Source organism: Diachasma alloeum, unplaced genomic scaffold (assembly GCF_001412515.2).
Source record: "Diachasma alloeum isolate Michigan unplaced genomic scaffold, Dall2.0 Dall_scaffold_00290, whole genome shotgun sequence".
In the NCBI taxonomy this organism is placed as follows: domain Eukaryota; kingdom Metazoa; phylum Arthropoda; class Insecta; order Hymenoptera; family Braconidae; genus Diachasma; species Diachasma alloeum.
This window is the reverse complement of record NW_021680429.1, coordinates 676113-698642: the sequence shown is the minus strand read 5'-3', so window position 1 is coordinate 698642 and position 22530 is coordinate 676113. Positions and strand designations below refer to the sequence as shown.

General features: G+C 46.1%; 1 protein-coding gene across 1 annotated transcript; it reads right to left on the bottom strand.

The window, feature by feature from the left end:
• Positions 1-1160: 1160 nt before the first annotated feature.
• On the bottom strand, positions 1161-2090 carry LOC107039047. The gene has a single exon (XM_015258486.1). The coding sequence runs from the start codon at positions 2088-2090 to the stop codon at positions 1161-1163; it is 930 nt and encodes a 309-aa protein (XP_015113972.1).
• Between the last annotated feature and the right edge of the window lie 20440 nt (positions 2091-22530).

Here is a 22530-nt window from a genome sequence, read left to right as displayed (position 1 = left end):
GAGCTGTCTTATTTCTGAGGATCCTAGAGGGAAATGTCATTTGAGTTCCTTGTCCGCACCGAGGAAGTTGGTAGCATAGTCGCTGAACAAGGATTTACATATTCCACGACGACTCGTGAACCAACGATAGGCTGCGATGAATCCTTCGGCTGAGTAGTCTGATATGACCTCTGAATGTATCGCTGAGGTGGCCATGCAGACGAAGATTGCCAACTAGCCCTTATACGATTCATGACCCCGCCTCTTCCATGACGTGAGTGACACTGGGCCGGCATAGTCGACTCCAGTGTTGAGAAAGGCACGAGCGGGCGTGAGTCTAGCTGGTGGTAACGGACCCATGAGCTGTTGAGCCAGTGCTCCACGTTGGCGGGCGCATGTTACGCACCTGAGAATGAAGGAGCCTACTGGTGCCCGGCCTCCGAGTATCCAATAGCTACACCTGAGCTGACTAAGCGTGAGCTGAGTGCCTCTGTTTAGCGTTTGCAGATGAGCTTATCCGATAAGTAGTTGAGCCAATTGAAATTCCTTCGGAAGGATTGCCTCATTTCTGCTCTCTGGGTGGATGTGAGCGAACTTCAGTCGACCTCTAACTCTTAGGACCCCTTAGCGATCGATGAATGGTGTGAGCTTCGTGAGAGGGTGAGACTTGGTGAATCACCCACCTCTGGAGATAGTTCTGAGTTCGTCCTTGAGATGAGCGCCTGAGTGAGCTTAATCCAGATGATGCGAGCCTCTTCAATATCACCAAGAGTGAGTGGATAATATAGAGAAGATTTCGGAACTCTCCGGAGCCGAACGATGAATCTTCGGCAGATTGCGGTGACCCTGAGCAGGCGGTTGAAAGATGAAAATCTGTCGATGAGATCTCAGAGAGCGAGTGGTTGTGCGTGCACATGTAGTAGAACTTCTGGTTTTTCCTCGAGGTTTACGTTGAGGTCTTTTTCCAAGACATGAGTCGGCCATGATGAGTTGTCGTGATTAAGGCACGGTGATCCTGTCCACCATAGGTTATGCGCTGCCAGTTTCGATGGTGATAGACCTCGAGTAGCACAGTTTGCAGGATTGTCCTTGCCTGGTACCAATCTCCAATGAGCGTGCTGAGTGAGCTCTTGGATTAGTGATACCCGGTTTTTCACAAATTTCTTCCACCTTAATGAGTGTCAGTTGATCCACGTCAGTGTGACCGATGAGTCGGTCCAGAGATAGGTGGTGGTATTAGTGAGGTTGAGTTGTTCCTGAACGTATTTGACCAACTTGGCCAGGAGAAGAGCTGCAGTGAGTACCAGGCGTGGAATTGTCAGCCTCTTGAGCGATGCCACCTTAGTATTGGAGCAGACGAGTATGATTCGAAGTTCTTCATTTTTGTTGAAGACCTTGAGATAAACTACGGCTGACATTGCGAGTTGTGAGGCATCGGAGAATCCGTGTATTTCCATAACGGAGTCTGTGAGCAGTCCAATCCACCGAGGTATCGTGATCTTCGACAACTGCGTGAGTTCGTTCCTGAATTGCCCCCATTGCTTGGCAGTTATCGAGAAAACTGGTTCGTCCCATCCCAGTTTCTCGATCCAAAGAGCTTGTAATAAGATCTTGGCGTGAATTACCACTGGTATTAGGAAGCCAAGTGGATCGAAGAGTTGAGTGATTTCCGAGAGGATGATTCTCTTCGTGATTGAGTCAGTTTTAGGCAGTGAGATTGAAAAGGTGAAGCGGTCCGTGCCGGGATGCCATGAAACCCCCAAGATCTTGGCGGGTGAGTCCTTGTCTTCGAAGGTTCGATGTCCTTGAGGGGCGCTATCAGGACTGAGCGAATTAAGCAGAGCTGGACTATTTGAATTCCATCTGGTTAATGGGAAGCCGCCTGACAAACAAAGTCGAGTTACCTGATGAGCTGTTCGAAGAAGTCCGTCTTCAGAATCAGCTCCTCCGCATATATCGTCCACATATCTCCCCTTGATAAGCCGTTCCACAGAGAGAGGGTACTTCGACCCTTCGTCTTCGACAAGCTGGAGCAAAACACGCAACTTAACGGCCTGAGTTGTCCCTGGAGTGAGTGGGCCTGAAGTGCTCCTCGCACTAGGCCTCCTCATCAGTAAGCTGACGCTTTGGTGATTCTGGAACCTCCTTCTGAGTCCAGAATTTGATGCGAAGAACGTTGAGGTCTTCGCATTAAAGCTGATGGAGGATCTGGTCTGAGATGGTGGAGACTTCCAACCCGGGGTCGATGAGTACACGAACCTGATGAGCTGGTCGGCCTGGACATACCAAGAAGGCGATGCTTGTAGCCAGGAGAACCCCAGGACGGAAATCCTGAGCTAATCCTGAGTCGTTCTGTTGACCTCAGCTGGAGACGGCATTCTGAGCGACTGAGCTTCACTCCAATGTCCCCGGTGTCCCTGACACGGACGGAGCAGAGTCGTTCGAGTGAGTGTACGTGACCGCTGGTACGCTTCTCCTTGGGGGTGAGCTGGGCGTCGAGGTCTGAGTCTGCTGAACGGCTGGTGTTGCCCGTTATGGGTGACTCGATGATGTTGGGTGGAGCAGTGAGTGGTGGTGCCCAACACAGAGTTGGCAGTTGAGCTTTGACCGACAATCCTTCACCCCGTGACGTCCCAAGCAGTTGAAGCAGTGGTATTGTCGTTCAGCCACATCACAACGACCTTCTAACGTCAGTGCCTTGAACAGGGTGCAGGATGACAGGTAATGGTTACCCTCGCAAGCTGAGCAGGGATAGGGGACCTTGCCAGTGGTGGGTTTGGTGGGAGCTGAATGACCTGATCGACTGGATTAAGTGGTGACAGTGTTGACCCGAGCAGTGTCTGCCTGCTTAACCTGAGCCTGAGTGTTCTTACTGGAGCTGGACGATTGATCGAGCGAGTTGATCTCAATGCTCTCCATTGCGCGTGCTCTGTCGGTGAGGAACCCCTTGAAGTCCGAGAAGTTGGCGTAATCATTGGAGGACTTAACCTTAACCTCCCATGCTTCACGGAACTTCGAACTGAGCCATTGAACCGCAGTGTGGACCACTTGATCCCATTGTATTATAGGTGATGCCAGAGTTTCAAGAGCATGCAACGCCTCGAAGACCACGGTGATCAAGGCATTTAATTCTTGGCGATATGAGACCTTGCAGGAGGATTCAAGAGCTGTTCCAGGTGCGCTGAGATGAGCAGTCGCTTGTTCTCGTAGTCAGTCAACAGGAGCTCCCAAGCAGTCGAGAACGAATCATTTGAGATAGTCAGATTCGAGACGATCTGAGCTGGCTCATTAGAGAGACTGGTACGCAGGTAATGCATCTTCTCGACGTTGGAGAGATACGGGTTTGAGCCGACCAATGATGATGAAAAATCCGTAAATGAGCGCTAGTCCGCGTACTTCCCTTCGGCACCGAGATCTCAAGAATATAACGTTTGGAATACGTGGATTATGCAGTGCCACATAACATCGAACGACGAGAGGTGGACGAAACCCCCCGCTTGTCGATCAGCTGATTCAAAATACCACGCGTCTCATGGTAATGCCCGATACTGATGTCGAAGCATTTGTCAATGAAGGAAAGCAATTCAAAGACGCCTTCAATCTTCCCACTGCTGGCGACGAGTTTCTCGTGAGTGCTTTCAAACTTCTCCCAATGGCTCTCGAGAATCTCCAGCCTTGATTGAAGATTCGATATAGAGAATTGAGCGGCCTCTTCAGTGAGTAGCTCTTTATGAACACGCTCTAAAAATACAGCTCTAGAAACGTTGAGACCGACCGTTTCTTCGAACGATGCCATGGTAGGAGAAAAATCACAGAATTGGTAGAAAAAATTAGAAAACCCTGTAACAAAATTTAAAAAACGAAGAAGAGAGTAGGCTAGTTAGCTAATCACACCAAGTTGAGCTAAGCTAGTTGAGAATGCAGGAGACTGGTTGCAGTTGGTGAGAATTCCGTGAGTGCCAACTGATGACTCCCATTCAAATAATCCCGCGGTGGAGCGGATCTGGATGTGCAGTTAAGCACCGTCGCGTCGGATGAGCCTGGAGTCGAGCGTTGAATGGAGCCGTCGGTTGAGTACCACGAAATGCGACGCTTACCATTCACTCCAGAAAAAACGCGATAAACCACCAAATAAAAATTACCCCACTAATCCGGCTCGAAGGACTAAATTGTTTGATGATGGGTTCCAGATTGGTGGGATATGAGAGGGATGGCTCAGTAATAAGTGGATTTTTTGGGAGGATGATTGGGTCCAAAAAATGAGGAAGCACCCCACATGTGGTTTTACACAATCACAGTTTAATTATTACTTACAAGTTACAATAGTCAAAAAATGTTAATAATGATAATAATGAGTGTTGCACTGAGCAATAATTGAGTTTAGTTGAACTACACTTTGAGGAATGAGCGGACCGAATAATTAATAAAGAACCGAGCGGGCGATAAGGCGCGATGTATACGTGATCGGAGACGTTGCGTAAGTAGTGAGGCGTGGAAATGCGTAGTTGTGTGTAGTGGGTCGGTAATGCCGAGGCGGTCCGTCAGTTGCTGCCACCGAGCCGTTGTTACCCCTTGTTAAACTGGGCCTAGCGGCCCGTGGATATTGAACGATTTCAAACAATGGATCTCATTGATTAATTTTGTTTAATGAATATTGCAGCTTTGACATGTAATCTACATGATATAATATATTGTGCGCCTAGCCGAGAAAAGTGCTGTTTTAAGGGACGGCGTCATTCGGCTCGCGCTGCTAACACGTCGTACCTTGAACGGCACTTTTCTCGGCGTGGCTCTAAATAATAGAAGAAGAAAAATGCACTGAAAATATATTTATTGAAATTCTACACAAGTATACATTTCTGTTTAATTTCTTCTACGAATAAGAACTCTGCAACGAGGCAACCTTTTTATTTTTCATTATTTTTATACTTTTTATCTCCCCCAACTACACTGCCCCCTAATACTATATATTTGGCCACCGCTGGCTACCTTATCTTCCCCCCCCCCACGGCTACTCTAGTTCCCTCCCCACCTCACCCATCCGTCCCCCTCGACCAGCAACGATGAGACCCCAGGATGGAGAACAGTTCCGGCCCTAGACGAAAAGTGGAACACCGGCACCCCGGGAAGAAACCCCGAAGAACGCCCCCTTCACCTCAGGCACCCGAAAAGCGGATGACGATTCCGCTCCTGGCCCACCTCGATCTGCCCCCCTGCGAAGAAGACGTTGACGGGAAGGAAAGCCACTCGTCTCACGACTGCCCCAGTTGACACGTCGTATTAATTGTGCCCAGAGAGCCACCAGAGTGTAAAGAGGATTGTTGGAGGACTTCGGACCTCATCCCACGTCGGAGAGATAGACCAGGAGACCCTGAGGTGGAGAGGAGGCTCAGTATTCCCTGGAGAGGACCCCGAGAAGGCCCAGGTGTGAATTACCCCGGACAGTTCCCCAGTATCGAGAGGACCTGTGAGTACGAGCTATTTTCCCCTTTTCCCAGTCACTATTTCTGTAGCCTTATCTCCTCGTTCCGTCCCCCCAGCGGTGAGCCCACACTTGTGTTTCTTCCCCCCCCCCAGTGAGATAATTATTGTAAGAGTCGAGACACCCCTAGACACGACTAAACTCTTCCCTTCTTTGTTAATTAGAGCCTTCCCGATATTGCACGTGTTCGAGTCGCCTGGCCTTACCCTCCCCCTAGATAAGAGTCAAAAGGCCTCACTATCTATCTGTAAATTTAATTGGAAATACATCATTTCATTGAATTTACACCCTCTTATTTGTTACGCTTATTTGACACCCCTAAAACCCATTTTCAGGATTTTCACCCATCAGATAACGCGGTCACAATTTGGCGCCCAACGTGGGGCCAGGCGCTCATTATCCACGCGATTTCCCCCCTTTTTTACTCTCTTTAATCTTTCATTTTCAGTTCCCCCCTATAATATTACTTTTGCGCAAATTCCTTTGCGTGTGGATCATCGTTGCGGGTTTTTGCGGTTTCGCGCAAGGTCACGGCACTACGGCATCGAACTCTTTGTTCCGGAGAATTATTGATCTCCGGTTATATTTTTCCCTTGTATTTCTNCTATGCCCCCCTCTCCCCCCCCCCCGCCCCCTTTTTGCCATCGTTAGCCCCTGAAATCTGAATTTACCTCACCAGAAAACCATCGCTCACATACATCACACCGCGGTGAAATATTATTTCGAGTAATCCCCCTTCCCCTCACGCCCTTGTCCCCCGTTGAGGTCCAAGTGTCGGTCTTGACGACGTCACGCGTGGCACTTCTACCTCTGACTTTAATTTTCCACAATTTCGGGTGTCCCCCCATTGTCGCGAGGTACCGGATTATCAGGGGTTATCCCGTTCTCCCCTCATTCGTCTCTGATATTTCGTTTTCGCCCGATTTATTCCCCTATCTTCTTCGATTCCCTCATTCTCCCCCTGTTTTAATCCGAAAATACTCCCGAATTTCTGGTTCCCGANTTACGTAGTAGGAACTCCCTTTGCCTCACGGACCCCACGACTTAACGCAATGGACTACCCCCCGATACACCATAATATCCACCCTACTGACGTACCACAACCCCCTTGACACGCTACATTTTCTCGCACGACTATCGCCCCCACCCAGATGCCACCCCTAGCTGCCAACGCTCAACACACCCCCTACCACCCTTCAGCAACACACCCCTCACTATCCCAGACTACCCATAGGACTGCCACTTTCAGAGATCAAACCTCAGCAGACCCCTCTTCTAGGGAGCTGAAGGTCAGCCACATTTTTAAGAGGCATGGAATTTCCTTTTCTGGAGCCAAGAGCGAGGACCCGTATAGTTTTCTGGNCCCCCCCCCCGCGTATTATAAAGTTAATTGTTTCGTTTTCTGTTGTGTTGTTCTTCCATTAGGTTGATTACCCCTTGGTTAATTTAACTCCCTCGAAAAGTTCGGTTCGTTTTTTTTTTGTGTAAACAATGACTCCCGTCACCACGACCCCCGACCCCAACCACCCTTAATTTCCCCCCACAACTACCCCCTCTGCCCCTAGTACAACCCCCAGGAGCTCTGTGAACGTCATTGTCACTGACCCTCCCCCACCCCCTGCAGCTATCACTCCTATCAGTAGCACCATCACTCCCTTAGTTACCACCATCGTGATCACCCCCGCCTGTACGATTTTCACCTCCACCACCCCATCTATGTCCTACCTCATTAGCTCAGCCCTCCCTGCCCCTAATCTACCCCCGCGAATCCCTGATCTAGTAGAGATAGCTCGACAACGTACACAACTAGACCATCAGTACGACTCCCTCCACCCAAGTGACCAGATAGTCTTGTTGGAGACATTGGGAGCTTGCTGTCTTGGATCGTATCAAGACCTAAGAGACCGGTTCGTTCGATTAGAATTGATCAAAAAATTTGGCCTCACTGCTGCCACGTGGAACGAGGAAGTAGATGCCATCCGCATGCCTCTAACCACAGTGGGTTTCCATGTTACCCCAGAATCAGATGGTTCATTCATCTATCGCCCTAGAGAGGACCTGAGGACAGGTCAGACCTTAGGACCTTATCAAGACCCTATTAGTCTGAACCAATCAGGAATGACGATTAGTCATAATTTCAGCCCCGAGACCTGTACACATCCCCCCCATAGAGTCACTTTTACTTTGCCCACCAGTTCGTCCTTCACGTCAAGTCCCATCAGACCCTTCCACCCTAGCGACTCATCCGAGAATCCCCCTGACCCCCCAATGACACGACACGTACCACACCCCCCACGACACATCCCGGACAGTGCTCGACCCTCCCACCCTTCCTATACTACCCCTTCATATTGCCATAATCTCCCCACTGCCTTCTCCCATCCTACCCAAAGGCTCCCCCCACCCCCTCCGATTCCTGTTCAGACTTATGAACCCCCTTCCCCTCCCCCTGCACATTCTACTTACGTAGTAGGAACTCCCTTTGCCTCACGGACCCCACGACTTAACGCAATGGACTACCCCCCGATACACCATAATATCCACCCTACTGACGTACCACAACCCCCTCGACACGCTACATTTTCTCGCACGACTATCGCCCCCACCCAGATGCCACCCCTAGCTGCCAACGCTCAACACACCCCCTACCACCCTTCAGCAACACACCCCTCACTATCCCAGACTACCCATAGGACTGCCACTTTCAGAGATCAAACCTCAGCAGACCCCTCTTCTAGGGAGCTGAAGGTCAGCCACATTTTTAAGAGGCATGGAATTTCCTTTTCTGGAGCCAAGAGCGAGGACCCGTATAATTTTTTGGACCGTATTGAGGATTGTTGCGCGGCCAATAACCTCACCAAAGAGGAGACCCTTCGGGCCCTTGCGTCAGCGTTCCGTGGAAACGCTCGAACGTGGTTCCGAACCGAGCACCCCTACCTTGTCTCATATGACGAGTTGATATTAGCATTCAAGGCAACCTTCTGTCTCCTGGGCCGCGAGGAAAGTATCTGGCAGGATATCTTGCGTCGCACCCAAGCACCCGAGGAGTCCGTTCGCGAGTAGATCATTTGTATGTGCGGACTCTTCGCCAACCTCCCCCCCCCTCCCCCCTAGAACGACAATTGAACATTGTCCGTACCCAGTTGCACCCCCAGTACTCGAAAGATATCAAACGCCATACGTTCAGCACATACGCTCAACTGCTGGCAGGAGCCCGCGAGGCTGAATTGGCGGTGATAAACGCGGATAGATATAGACCCCCTCCCTCTGCTGAGGAAAGCTATGCTCCACCGTATGCTTTCACCCCCCTTGTGTCTAAGTCAAAGAAAACTTCCCCTCAAAATCACGCCCTAGGAGCCCAACCCATCCGAGCTGCGGACGTCCCTCCAGAACAATTTGCCCTCAACCCCTATCTCCCTCCCCAAGACTACTCAGCCCCCAACCCGAGTCCCCCCGTGTCTCCTACCCTCCCTGCCCAAAAGCCCGCTAGACTCACCTACGCAGCAGCTGCCCAAAGTCGCCCCCCCCTCCCCTCCACTGGGATCTAGACCCCCCATCCCTGCACTAATGAGTAACTTCGTATTACGCCCGACTACCCTGGAGGCTAGCGGAGCCACGGCGGAAAATTTCTTGTGTTTCCGATGTCATCTACCAGGAGACTTCGCCAGAGAGTGCCCGACCAACCCCCGCGTTAGTTTCCCTCAACGAGCCCCCCTTAACTGGGATCAACAAAATCGATCTACCCCCCCGCCCCAAGGACCCTCGTACCCCCACCGGCACAACCAGTATGCCCCTCATTAGAGCCCTCAGGCTCAATTGAATACGTCCGAATCTCCCCAGTATCAGTCTTACGCTGCCCAGGGAAACGGTGGAGCGGGGGGGTTGTAAGCTCTCTCCCCCGCTGACGCGCCTACAACAAGCACAAAGGAAAGTGGACCCTCGGTTCATCTCTGGTCAACGTTCCCGCATGGGATCCTCCCGACACGAGAAACGCCGTGTTAAGCCCCCCAACGTGAGTTGACATCTCTTATTAACCCGGACCCTTCCAGCCACCCTCTCGACCTTACCCCAGCCCCAGGACCCCCTGCTTCTATCCTTCTCCTTGAAACTCCCATCCCTACCCCCTGTGTACGAGAAGGTTCCTCATCCCCTTCACCCCCTCCAATAGCTCCCCTTCCCCTCGGAAGTACCCCACCCAACCCTGTGATGCCCTCGCCCCTGAAGGAAGAAGATCCCCCCACCCCTCAGCACCCTAGTCCCTCGCAAGATACCTCTATCCCTCAGCCTCCCAACCCCATTCAGGACACCCCTACCCCCCAGCCCCCCAATCCCTTGTAAGATACCCCTATCCCTCACCCCCCTAACCCCGTGCCAGATACCCCTATCCCTCCGACCCCTAACCCATTGCAAGACACCCCTCAGCTCCTCACGATTACGGTGAATGACCTGAAAAACCCCGATTATATCCCCCATGAGGACTTCCTAACCCTCACGTATGACCTCCCCGAAGAGAATAGATATTTCGTTGAGATAGACTTCGGAGGGCGCCCCCTTCGCACCCTCGTCGATTCAGGTGCCAATCGATTCTTCCTCAATACTAGTATAGGACCCCGGCTACGAGACTACGCAGTCTCCACGGGAGAAGAGGTGACCCTCGGAGATGGGGAGACCAAGCCCCTGGATGGCTGCGCGGTTATGAAAGTGTCGTTGGGAGACAAATCCTGTCTGACTCCCTTCCGCGTGACTAACGCACTGTCCTATGACTGCATTCTCGGGATGGACGCACTCCAGGACCTTGAATTCACCCTTGAATGCAGCAAAAAACACCAAGACAACCCTGAGAATCCCCCCTTACACCTTCGCGCCCACCCCTTGAAAGTGTGGTACCTCTCTGATGGACCCAGTTCTCCCCCGGCCCCCCTCAATTTGGAGAACCCTCCCCCTTGTACTCTTGCTCAACTCGCAGTCATCCCAGCTGACGAGCTGGATACGCTAAGGAAACAGTTTGCTAGTTGGATAAACCCCCCCCCAGACGTCGCCAACGTATGCCCCCTCCTCACTATGCACATCGATACCCAAGGACACAAATTTTGAAAATAGCCCAGGAGAAGGCAACTAAGCTACTCAAGCAGGGTATCATCGAACCCTCGCAGAGTGGTTGGTGCAGTTGGCCTGTTCTCGTCCGAAAACCCGACAATGACTACCGTATGTGCATAGATTACCGTCCCCTTAACTCCGTTACCAAACACCTAGCCCTTCCCATGCAGAACCTAGGGGACCTACTAGATTGCGCCCATGGAGCTGTATATGTATCGAAAATAGATGTCAGCCAAGCCTTCCACCGCATCCCCCTAGACGACGAAAGCAAGGAGAAGACTGCGTTCGCTATCCCCGGACTGCCCCCAGGACTGTTCCAATATATCCGCATGCCCTTCGGAGTGAAGAACGGACCCGCGACCTTCCAATTACTGACGGACATGATTATCCCCACCCAATGGTCCAATAACATACGTAAATACGCGGACGACTTTCTCATTTTTACGCAAACGTTGGAGGAACACAAGTGGTTCGTCTCCCAACTTATTAAAAGACTGCAGGACAATAACATTACGATTAACGCCGATAAATGCGACTTTTTGTGCGACAGGTTAGAATTTTTAGGCTATTTGCTGACCCGCGATGGATTAGAAGCTGACCCCGACAAAGTAGCCACGATCACCCAGTATCCCCCACCGCGCAATGTTAAAGAACTCCAGAGATTCCTTGGAAGGATTGGGTGGTATTCCAGATTCCTCCCCACTCTCTCCGAGGACAAAGCGCCCCTCCTAGGGCTCTTGAGAAAAGATTAATCCTGGGAGTGGGCGGATGATCACCAGACTGCCTTCAACAAACTAAAAGGAGCCATTACCTCCACCTCCGTACTAGCCCACCTTGACTTCACTAAGCCCTTCACCATAGAGACGGACGCTAGCGACATTGCCATAGGAGCTATTCTGACCCAAGAATCAGAGCTAGGGTCAGATCACGCTCACCACAACTCCTCCACCGGGCTTGACCGCCCCATCTACTTCGCCAGTAGAGTTCTGACCCCCGCTGAGAGAAACTACACAGTGACAGAACGAGTGTCTCGCTGTCCTGTGGGCTGCCCGGAAGTTTCGCCCCTATGTCGAAGGTACGGAGTTCAGGGTCATCACCGACCACGCCAGTCTGAAATGGCTCTTGAATTTCAAGAATGCCACTGGTAGGGTTGCTAGGTGGGCCCTGGAGCTCCAATCCTATAACCCCACTATCATCCACAGGAAAGTTGGAAATGTTGTCCCTGACGCCCTATCTAGAGTCTGCCCCAGTACCATTGCCGCCCTCGCCCTTATGCAGTCCTCCCCCGACAGATGGTACCAAAAGAAGAAACTCGACGTGACCAACAATCCCTCGAAATACCCTGACTGGACGGTGACAGACGACACCCTGTACTTCCTTCGAGCCTGCCCCCAGATTGATCCTACCCTCCCTCACCTCAACCGCTGGAGAACCGTTTTACCACCGGGGCTCCGACAAGCGGTCATTGCCGAATCCCACGACAGCCCCTATGCAGCCCATGGTGGAATAGACAAGACATACCATAGAGTACCCCTATATTTCTATTGGCCTGGGATCTATCGGGATGTGGCGAAGTTCGTCCGATCCTGCCCCCAGTGCCGAATATATAAATCCCTCCAAACGAAGCCCCGCGATATCATGGGAGAACGACCCACCCCCGAACCCTGGTCAACCGCAGCCGGCGACATCATGGGCCCCTTCCCCCCTAGTCGCGGTCAGTATAGACACCTCCTCTTCCTAGAAGACCTATTCACTAGGTCTTAGGATCCTAGGTCTTAGGATTTCCTAGGTCTCTAGGAAATTAAGCCCCTCCGTAAAGCCAATGCCAAATCCATATGGAAAGCCCTATATGAGAACGTGATCTTGCGCTGGGGAAAACCACATGTTTTCCTCAGCGATAATGGAATGGAATTCATTGGAAAAGATCTGGCCAAACCCCTCGCCCAGCTCGGAGTCACCCACCTCAAAATCCCCCCTTACCACCCACAGTCCAACCCTGTAGAGAGAGTGAACAGATCCCTCAAACCCATGATAGCTATTTTCACTGGAGAAAACCATAGAGACTGGGACCAACATCTCCCCGAACTTGCCTTCGCCCTGAACACATCCGTTCACACGTCCATCGGAGTCTCCCCCGCCTTCCTAAATATGGGACGCACCCCTCCACCCCCTAGTCCCCTCGTAGGACCCCCCTCGAACCCGACCCCTAATGCCCCCGCCCCCACAGGCCCCTGGAAGACCCGTTTAGAGCGCATGACCCATCTATACGACGATGCGGAATCGATNCATAGAGACTGGGACCAACATCTCCCCGAACTTGCCTTCGCCCTGAACACATCCGTTCACACGTCCATCGGAGTCTCCCCCGCCTTCCTAAATATGGGACGCACCCCTCCACCCCCTAGTCCCCTCGTAGGACCCCCCTCGAACCCGACCCCTAATGCCCCCGCCCCCACAGGCCCCTGGAAGACCCGTTTAGAGCGCATGACCCATCTATACGACGATGCGGAATCGATCGGATGACGATTCCGCTCCTGGCCCACCTCGATCTGCCCCCCTGCGAAGAAGACGGTGACGGGAAGGAAAGCCACTCGTCTCACGACTGCCCCAATTGACGCGTCGTATTAATTGTGCGCAGAGAGCCACCAGAGTGTAAAGAGGATTGTTGGAGGACTTCGGACCTCATCCCACGTCGGAGAGATAGACCAGGAGACCCTGAGGTGGAGAGGAGGCTCAGTATTCCCTGGAGAGGACCCCGAGAAGGCCCAGGTGTGAATTACCCCGGACAGTTCCCCAGTATCGAGAGGACCTGTGAGTACGAGCTATTTTCCCCTTTTCCCAGTCACTATTTCTGTAGCCTTATCTCCTCGTTCCGTCCCCCCAGCGGTGAGCCCACACTTGTGTTTCTTCCCCCCCCCCAGTGAGACAATTATTGTAAGAGTCGAGACACCCCTAGACACGACTAAACTCTTCCCTTCTTTGTTAATTAGAGCCTTCCCGATATTGCGCGTGTTCGAGTCGCCTGGCTTTACCCTCCCCCTAGATAAGAGTCAAAAGGCCTCACTATCTATCTGTAAATTTAATTGGAAATACATCATTTAATTGAATTTACCCCCTCTTATTTGTTACGTTTATTTGACACCCCTAAAACCCTTTTCAGGATTTTCACCCGTCAGATAACGCGGTCACAACTCTCATGTTTGTTTCTTACAGTTAAAGTCTTTAGGAAACTTGAATAAAACATCGATTATATCTTTTGAAAAGCTCGATGTTTTTTGACAATTTTTGTTTGTTCAGTCATCATCTTTATTATTTTTCTCTATGATTGTAAATATTCACTGTCCCATAATTATTGATCGTACCTTGAATGTCTGTGGTAGTTATTTCTTGCGTATTCTGCTCATTGATCGTTGTATTATAATTATCATTATTGTTGTTAGTCATATCGTCATTGAACTCGCCTCTGATTGTTTCGCTTCTCGAGTTGGATGTTCTCAACGGGAAATTGTTGTTAATTTCCTCTCCAATTCTTGATGTTGTGTAATTCTGAGGAATTTGGACTGCTGGTGTATTCTTATTATAATTCAAAAATGAAGTGTTGAGATTAGGCAATTCATTTTCTTTCTTTTGAGTCATTTCGTTAATGGACTCTCTCGTGATTGTCTCGTTCCTGAAGTTTTGTGTTTTGCACAAAAAAAATTGGGTTATATATTCGTCACTCATTTTTATCGTCCTTCATTAATCTCTAATTCGTAATTAATGATATATCACATATGTTACGCAAAGAATTTTGTAGAGACTAGGAGAATACTACACATTACATAGTAAAATTTGTGGACAAGTGGAGTTTATTAAGATGGCGGAGTCACCGTGAGAATAAAATTTTTTCATTTCAAGGCTCATATTTAAGTCACGACGAACATTGAGAATATGGTTTGTGGCTGGAAATAGCACGGACCATGAAGAGAGTCTTTTCCAGGCGAGGAGTTATTTCTTATGACGGGAGAGCAGAACATCGTTATCTTCCCTCTAAACTGGCGAGAAAATGAAGCTTTTTCCGCCCCGAGTCTGGAAAATACATTTTCCTCACTGATGTCCATTTTGAGGCTTTTTTCAGCCTATTTTTAGATGGTAAGATGCCGTTTTTCCACCTCCATAGCGAACAACTGTTTGCAGTCTGTTAAAACCACTTTAATCGGACTGCCATAACTGCTCAGTCTGAAGTGGAGCCTTTTCTCAGACTGAACACAACGTGAAGTGAGCCGAGTATGGCTATCTCTCGTTCTCACGTGATACTATTGCGTCAACCATTTCTATAGTCGTGCGAGCATAGACAAGAGCTGGAAGTGTCAAAAGTGAAAAGATGGAGTCGAAACATCGCAGAGAACGTGGAAATTGGGGAGGTCAAGTGCGCGGAGTGGGGACCACGCGACGGCTACTTTTTCTTAAACCTCTAATAATTCGAAACTCATTAAGTATTGGGAATTCAATCATTTGAATACTTTATCTATCACATGGGATAGAAACCCATGGGAGTAGATGGCGAGTCCTATCTGTCCCAAAAAGCGCTACTGTCGAGTGGCAAAAATTTGAATCCGTGCAAGTAGGTCCGCGACCTACAATCCACCTCCGTCAGACTTCCCAATTAGAAATATGGAAAAATACGAAGATATGAAAGAAATATTTCAAAAATCGAAGAATTTTTTTAGATCAAGAAAATGAAAAAACTCGACAATTTTTACTTTCTTTATTAAAAATTTATGTCAACAAATGCAAGTGAAAAAGTCAAAAGAGAGAAAATACAGAAAAGAGAGCGGGAAAAAATTTGCAATTTTTTTCATTCCAATCAAATAACTGCATGAAAATCATATTATGGAAAATTTTGTTTGAAAAATGAGAAAAAAAAAAGAATGAGGATGGCTGAAAAATATACAATGATTTTTTTTTAATTCCTCTCGCAGAGACATTCTGTGGAATGTCAAGATACATGCGGATTTTTTTCTGAGTTTTTATTCAACATTGTCATACAGCATTTGCATTTTGTAACTGAAATGAATGTTGCGGTGTGGCGATGAATCAGATTTTCCATAATTTTGTTTTAAAGGCGCTTGGCGGCTTAACGGTTGAAATTAGGCAAATATCCCCACCGACTTTTTTGTAAGAAATTTAATCTTCTATAAATCATGTATTATGGATTTCAATGGTAGGTCATGCGGTTTCATCAGCGTGAAGCAAAAACTTCGTTTTTAAACAATTTTCCGCTCCGCTAGAACCCCAAAAATTTGATATTTGTTTCATCTCATTTTTCCGCACAATATGCCATGGTTTTTATGTATCTTCCATTTGACTTTCTTCTCAGTTCTTATTTGATTGGCCTGCCGTTTATTTTTCCGTACTGAGCTTCATTTTTCCTCATCCGGGGATTGGCATTGGCTCTTCCCCAAACTCGTAAAAGTGAAAATCACTACGTAAGAATATCGTTCACGACTAGCGCAATGGGTTTAGTACAAAACCCATGGCACTCGTCCTGAAATAGACTATTTCGTCACTTGGCCGCTTTCCCCATTCTACCACTCATGGGCCCCGGAATAAGAGTCCAACGTTATTTTCACCAAAAATATTCCAACCGTTTCCATTCATCATTGAAAAACTACCACTTTCCGGGGGATCCGGGAGAATACTCCATTTTAATGCTTTGGATCCATTGTCGCAAAAACGTGGTGTTGTTCTTAATTCGGTGGATCAAGTTTTTAAAGTATTAGGTGTATAACTTAATCTTTCCGTTTTTTTTTCATTGAGTACAGTGTCTTAATGAAAATTTAAAAATCAACGCGTGCGTTTGCGGTTTTGAAGAGTAAACCTTACTGTTTTTAAGACGCTATATGTTATGCCTGGAAGAGCTTTGTAACTTCACAAAACAGTAGTATACAGGGTGTTTCCAAATTACTCATAAACCTCTCGTCCAGTGATAGATTGGGGTTCCCTGAATACGGAAAAAATGTAAAAAAAATGATTAGTTCAATAGTTTTTCAACTATTGTCGTTTACTATCGACCAATTGGGATGCGCGTATTTTGCCGCAACAGAGTGGGTAGAGAGAGGGTAGAGTAAGTGACAACGGCGCATCGGGATATGAAGAGAGGCTGGTGGTGTCCAGGTAAGTGCATTGCTGGCAACGTCACTAGATGATAGAGGGCGAGTTTTCATGTGATTGAGCGATGAGATTTCTTGAATCCTTAAAAATGCAAACTGAATTCAATCGTCCGCGGCTCTGTGCACAATGAATCCAGTGCATTACATAAATTAAAATTTGAATTATTACTTATTTACATATTCAAATCTGTACCCACAATCATCGAAAATCTGATACCTATGATACCTTCTCAATATTAATCCTGGTATCGATTCTGGAGTGCATTCATGTGCCACCGGAAGTATTATTTCGTGTATCGATTTAAGTATCAGAATATACCAAATTGCGTTTCGACTTAAATTGCAAATACTAGAATTGATACTTAAATCAATACTTGAGTTAGTGCTTGAATTAATACTGGAATCAATACCCAGAACAATACTTCCAGTGGTGCATAATGTGTATTGATTGAAGTATTGATTCAAGTATTAATTCAAGTATCGATTCAAGTATTGCTTTGAGTTTTGATTCAAGTAGTAATTCAAATATCGATCCAAGTGTTGATTCGACTATCGACTCAAGTATTGATTCAAGTATTGATTTGAGTATTGATCAGAGTATCGATTCAATGATTAATTCTAGTACTAGCATCCCACGGCAAAACGCAGTTTGGTGTGTTCTGATACTTGAATCGATACGATTAATATTAAGAAATATTCCGTTTGATAAGGACTGAAATATTATAGGTATCAGAGTTTAGGTGATTGTGGGTAGCGATTTGAGTATTTAAATAAGTAATAAGTCAAAATTTAATGCATTTAATGCATTAGATTTATTGCGCACAGAGGCGCAGAAGATTGAATTCAGTTTGCATTTTTAAGGGTTCAAAAAATCCCATCGCTCAATCACATGAAAACTCGCTCTCTGTCACCTATTGCCATTGCCAGCAATGCACCTACCTTCACATCACCCGCTTCTCTTCATAACCCGATACGCTGTTGTCTACTCCCCTCTCTACTCATTCTGTCGGGGCAAAATACGCCCATCCCAATTGGTCGATATTGAACGTCAATAGTTCAAAAACTATTGAGCTAGAATTTTTTTTTACAGTTTTCCCGTATTCAGGGGACACCAATCTATCACTGGACGAGAGAGTTATTAGTAATTTGGAAACACCCTGTATACAATGGCGACTGATGCGCAGCACATTCGGCGCTGTATTCTCTACGAGTTCCAACAAGGAAAAAAAGCCATTGAAGCCCACGATTCGATTTGTTCTACTCTCAGATGTAATATTGTGTGTTATGATACATGTAGATATTGGTATAAACGCTTTAAAGATAGTGATTCTGATCTCAGTGACCGGGAACGCCCTGGACAGCCTCTGAAATTTGAAGATGCTGAATTGCAAGAATTACTCGACAAAGACTCAACGCAAGCCCAAAAAGAGCTTGCAGCTCAGTTAGGAGTGACTCAAGCAACAGTCTCTAACTGAGAACACACAATGGGAAAAATACAAAAGGTAGGAATATGGATTCCACACGAACTGACTGAACATAACCTCGCTGAACGCATGAATACGTGCCTTTCGTTGCTCGCCAAGTGCCAGAAGAAAAATATTTCGTCAAAAAATGTGACGGGAGATGAAAAATATTTTTTTTTTGCTAATTCCAAACGAAAAAAGTCATGGGTGGATCCCGGACAACCATCGACATCCACTCCCCAACAAAAAATTCACATGAAGAAGGTTCTCCTCTGCATCTGGTGGGCTATGAAGGGTGTACTCTATTACGAGCTTTTGGAAACAGGTCAGACAGTTACTACAGCACACTATAGTCGACAATTGAACAAATTGAGTGAGGTACTTGATGAGAAGAGGCCATTGACTGGGCAAGGGAGCTGTAAAGTCATGTTGCCCCATGATAACGTTCGACTTCATGTTGCTCGCGCGACTCAGAAAACGATTTCAAGCTTCACCAGACTGGGCCCCTTCCGATTACCATCTGCTCCGGTCCATGCATCATGCCTTGGAGGAAAGACGCTTCCAAACTCTGGACGATATACGAAAATTCATCGATGACTTCATCGTCTCAATGCCTGCAAGTTTTTTTCGCGATGGCATTTGTATGTTGCCCGATCGATGACGCAAGGTCATCGAAAACGATGGACGATATTTCGAGGATTGATCCACTATTTACATATTTTGTAATGTTACATATTTTTTTATAAAAAAACGGAAAGATTAAGTTATACACCTAATAATTAATTATGATTATACGTTCATGAATGGACAGTGGTTTCAGTTATTTTGATGAAGAAAATTTAGGTATTGTTTTATTTGTTTATTTATTTTTGTGTATGTTTGGAGCATTTTGTCCAGATTTTGACTCGTATTTTTAAAATAACCCTAGATATATGAATTGGAAATGTAAGCACGATTAGCGGTGTATTAGTTATGTAAGGTATGTCTAAGGATAATTTATAGTAATTATGTTCTCTCCATTACTACAAGTTTCTTCGATTGTCACTTATTGATGACAGTATGTAGCTAGAGTTTTCACTGTTTCATAATTACCATTTGTTTGACATTGTTCAGACTGACATATATGCACGTTACTCCAATATATCATTATCTAAAGCTCGATATAATAATGGCTAGTTGTGATTCAATTTTACTCAATTTCGCTATAGTATTTATGTTTCTTCCAAATTATAGGTTATGAAGAGCTCCAGCAGGTCACTGTTTACTGTTGTTGTTATCTATATTTCTGAGATATTCGTAGAATTAATATATTTTTGTCACAACCTTTAAATAGTTAATGAGTTGATTAATAGGTATGTTCTTCAATTTTATGAATAATTTTGTTGCAATAGATTAAAACAGAATTGGTTTGTATCAGTTTTTCATGGCAAAATATTTTTCTATTGTTATATACTGAATAAATGAATGCCCTGATGAAGAACACTGTGTGTTCGAAACGTTGGCAAATAGCGAAAGAATGGTTTTGTTCCTCTCATTTCTTTCCTATTCTTCATTTATAAGTAAAATTGCTGATATGACTATTAATAGCTCAAAAAGGGGGAGTTTTTTATGAGTCTAACGTAATCTTCGAGCAGGCATTGCATCTCAATTGCAGGAAAGCCAAAAAATAGAATACTCTAAACATGAATGTTTTATCATAAAATTCAGTCATCTCACGACTGTCATGGAGAGAGCTTCAAGTTTTGTTGAAATAAGGTGAATTAGATAATGAATCAGAATAATGAAAATGACAGCAAGATTCTCGATAAGAAAGAGAGAATTAAGGAGAATCTTACAATTAAAGGAATAAAACCAAACCCACTTTAATATGAAACAAGTTGAGAATGGTCCTTTTTTTATAAACGAATATAGTAATTATTAATAAATTAGCAATATGCTGCCGAATGGGTTCTCCTTTTTTTAATACTTATTTTACTATTTTCTTCTTCTATTTTTCTGTAATCATTTTCTATTAATTGAAATTTCATCAAAATTTTGTGTATTATCTCGTTCTGTCAAATAATTCTACATTCAGACCCTGTCACCCTCCCAACTGGGTTCTCACCTTGTTATTGGTGGGGGGGCAGTGATGCCAGACGAGGGCGAAAATTCCACGCGCGAAAAAATATGTAACATTACAAAATATGTAAATAGTGGATCAATCCTCGAAATATCGTCCATCGTTTTCGATGAACTTGCGTCATCGATCGGGCAACATACAAATGCCATCGCGAAAAAAACTTGCAGGCATTGAGACGATGAAGTCATCGATGAATTTTCGTATATCGTCCAGAGTTTGGAAGCGTCTTTCCTCCAAGGCATGATGCATGGACCGGAGCAGATGGTAATCGGAAGGGGCCCAGTCTGGTGAAGCTTGAAATCGTTTTCTGAGTCGCGCGAGCAACATGAAGTCGAACGTTATCATGGGGCAACATGACTTTACAGCTCCCTTGCCCAGTCAATGGCCTCTTCTCATCAAGTACCTCACTCAATTTGTTCAATTGTCGACTATAGTGTGCTGTAGTAACTGTCTGACCTGTTTCCAAAAGCTCGTAATAGAGTACACCCTTCATAGCCCACCAGATGCAGAGGAGAACCTTCTTCATGTGAATTTTTTGTTGGGGAGTGGATGTCGATGGTTGTCCGGGATCCACCCATGACTTTTTTCGTTTGGAATTAGCAAAAAAAAAATATTTTTCATCTCCCGTCACATTTTTTGACGAAATATTTTTCTTCTGGCACTTGGCGAGCAACGAAAGGCACGTATTCATGCGTTCAGCGAGGTTATGTTCAGTCAGTTCGTGTGGAATCCATATTCCTACCTTTTGTATTTTTCCCATTGTGTGTTCTCAGTTAGAGACTGTTGCTTGAGTCACTCCTAACTGAGCTGCAAGCTCTTTTTGGGCTTGCGTTGAGTCTTTGTCGAGTAATTCTTGCAATTCAGCATCTTCAAATTTCAGAGGCTGTCCAGGGCGTTCCCGGTCACTGAGATCAGAATCACTATCTTTAAAGCGTTTATACCAATATCTACATGTATCATAACACACAATATTACATCTGAGAGTAGAACAAATCGAATCGTGGGCTTCAATGGCTTTTTTTCCTTGTTGGAACTCGTAGAGAATACAGCGCCGAATGTGCTGCGCATCAGTCGCCATTGTATACAGGGTGTTTCCAAATTACTAATAACTCTCTCGTCCAGTGATAGATTGGTGTCCCCTGAATACGGGAAAACTGTAAAAAAAAATTCTAGCTCAATAGTTTTTGAACTATTGACGTTCAATATCGACCAATTGGGATGGGCGTATTTTGCCCCGACAGAATGAGTAGAGAGGGGAGTAGACAACAGCGTATCGGGTTATGAAGAGAAGCGGGTGATGTGAAGGTAGGTGCATTGCTGGCAATGGCAATAGGTGACAGAGAGCGAGTTTTCATGTGATTGAGCGATGGGATTTTTTGAACCCTTAAAAATGCAAACTGAATTCAATCNATTACATGAATCAATACTTGAGTCGATAGTTGAATCAACACTTGGATCGATATTTGAATTACTACTTGAATCAAAACTCAAAGCAATACTTGAATCGATACTTGAATTAATACTTGAATCAATACTTCAATCAATACACATTATGCACCACTGGAAGTATTGTTCTGGGTATTGATTCCAGTATTAATTCAAGCACTAACTCAAGTATTGATTTAAGTATCAATTCTAGTATTTGCAATTTAAGTCGAAACGCAATTTGGTATATTCTGATACTTAAATCGATACACGAAATAATACTTCCGGTGGCACATGAATGCACTCCAGAATCGATACCAGGATTAATATTGAGAAGGTATCATAGGTATCAGATTTTCGATGATTGTGGGTACAGATTTGAATATGTAAATAAGTAATAATTCAAATTTTAATTTATGTAATGCACTGGATTCATTGTGCACAGAGCCGCGGACGATTGAATTCAGTTTGCATTTTTAAGGATTCAAGAAATCTCATCGCTCAATCACATGAAAACTCGCCCTCTATCATCTAGTGACGTTGCCAGCAATGCACTTACCTGGACACCACCAGCCTCTCTTCATATCCCGATGCGCCGTTGTCACTTACTCTACCCTCTCTCTACCCACTCTGTTGCGGCAAAATACGCGCATCCCAATTGGTCGATAGTAAACGACAATAGTTGAAAAACTATTGAACTAATCATTTTTTTTACATTTTTTCCGTATTCAGGGAACCCCAATCTATCACTGGACGAGAGGTTTATGAGTAATTTGGAAACACCCTGTATACTACTGTTTTGTGAAGTTACAA

Coding starts and splice junctions, on each gene's coding strand:
- LOC107039047 (XM_015258486.1), bottom strand. CDS start 2,090: ATGAGGAGGCCTAGTGCGAGGAGCACTTCAGGCCCACTCACTCCAGGG.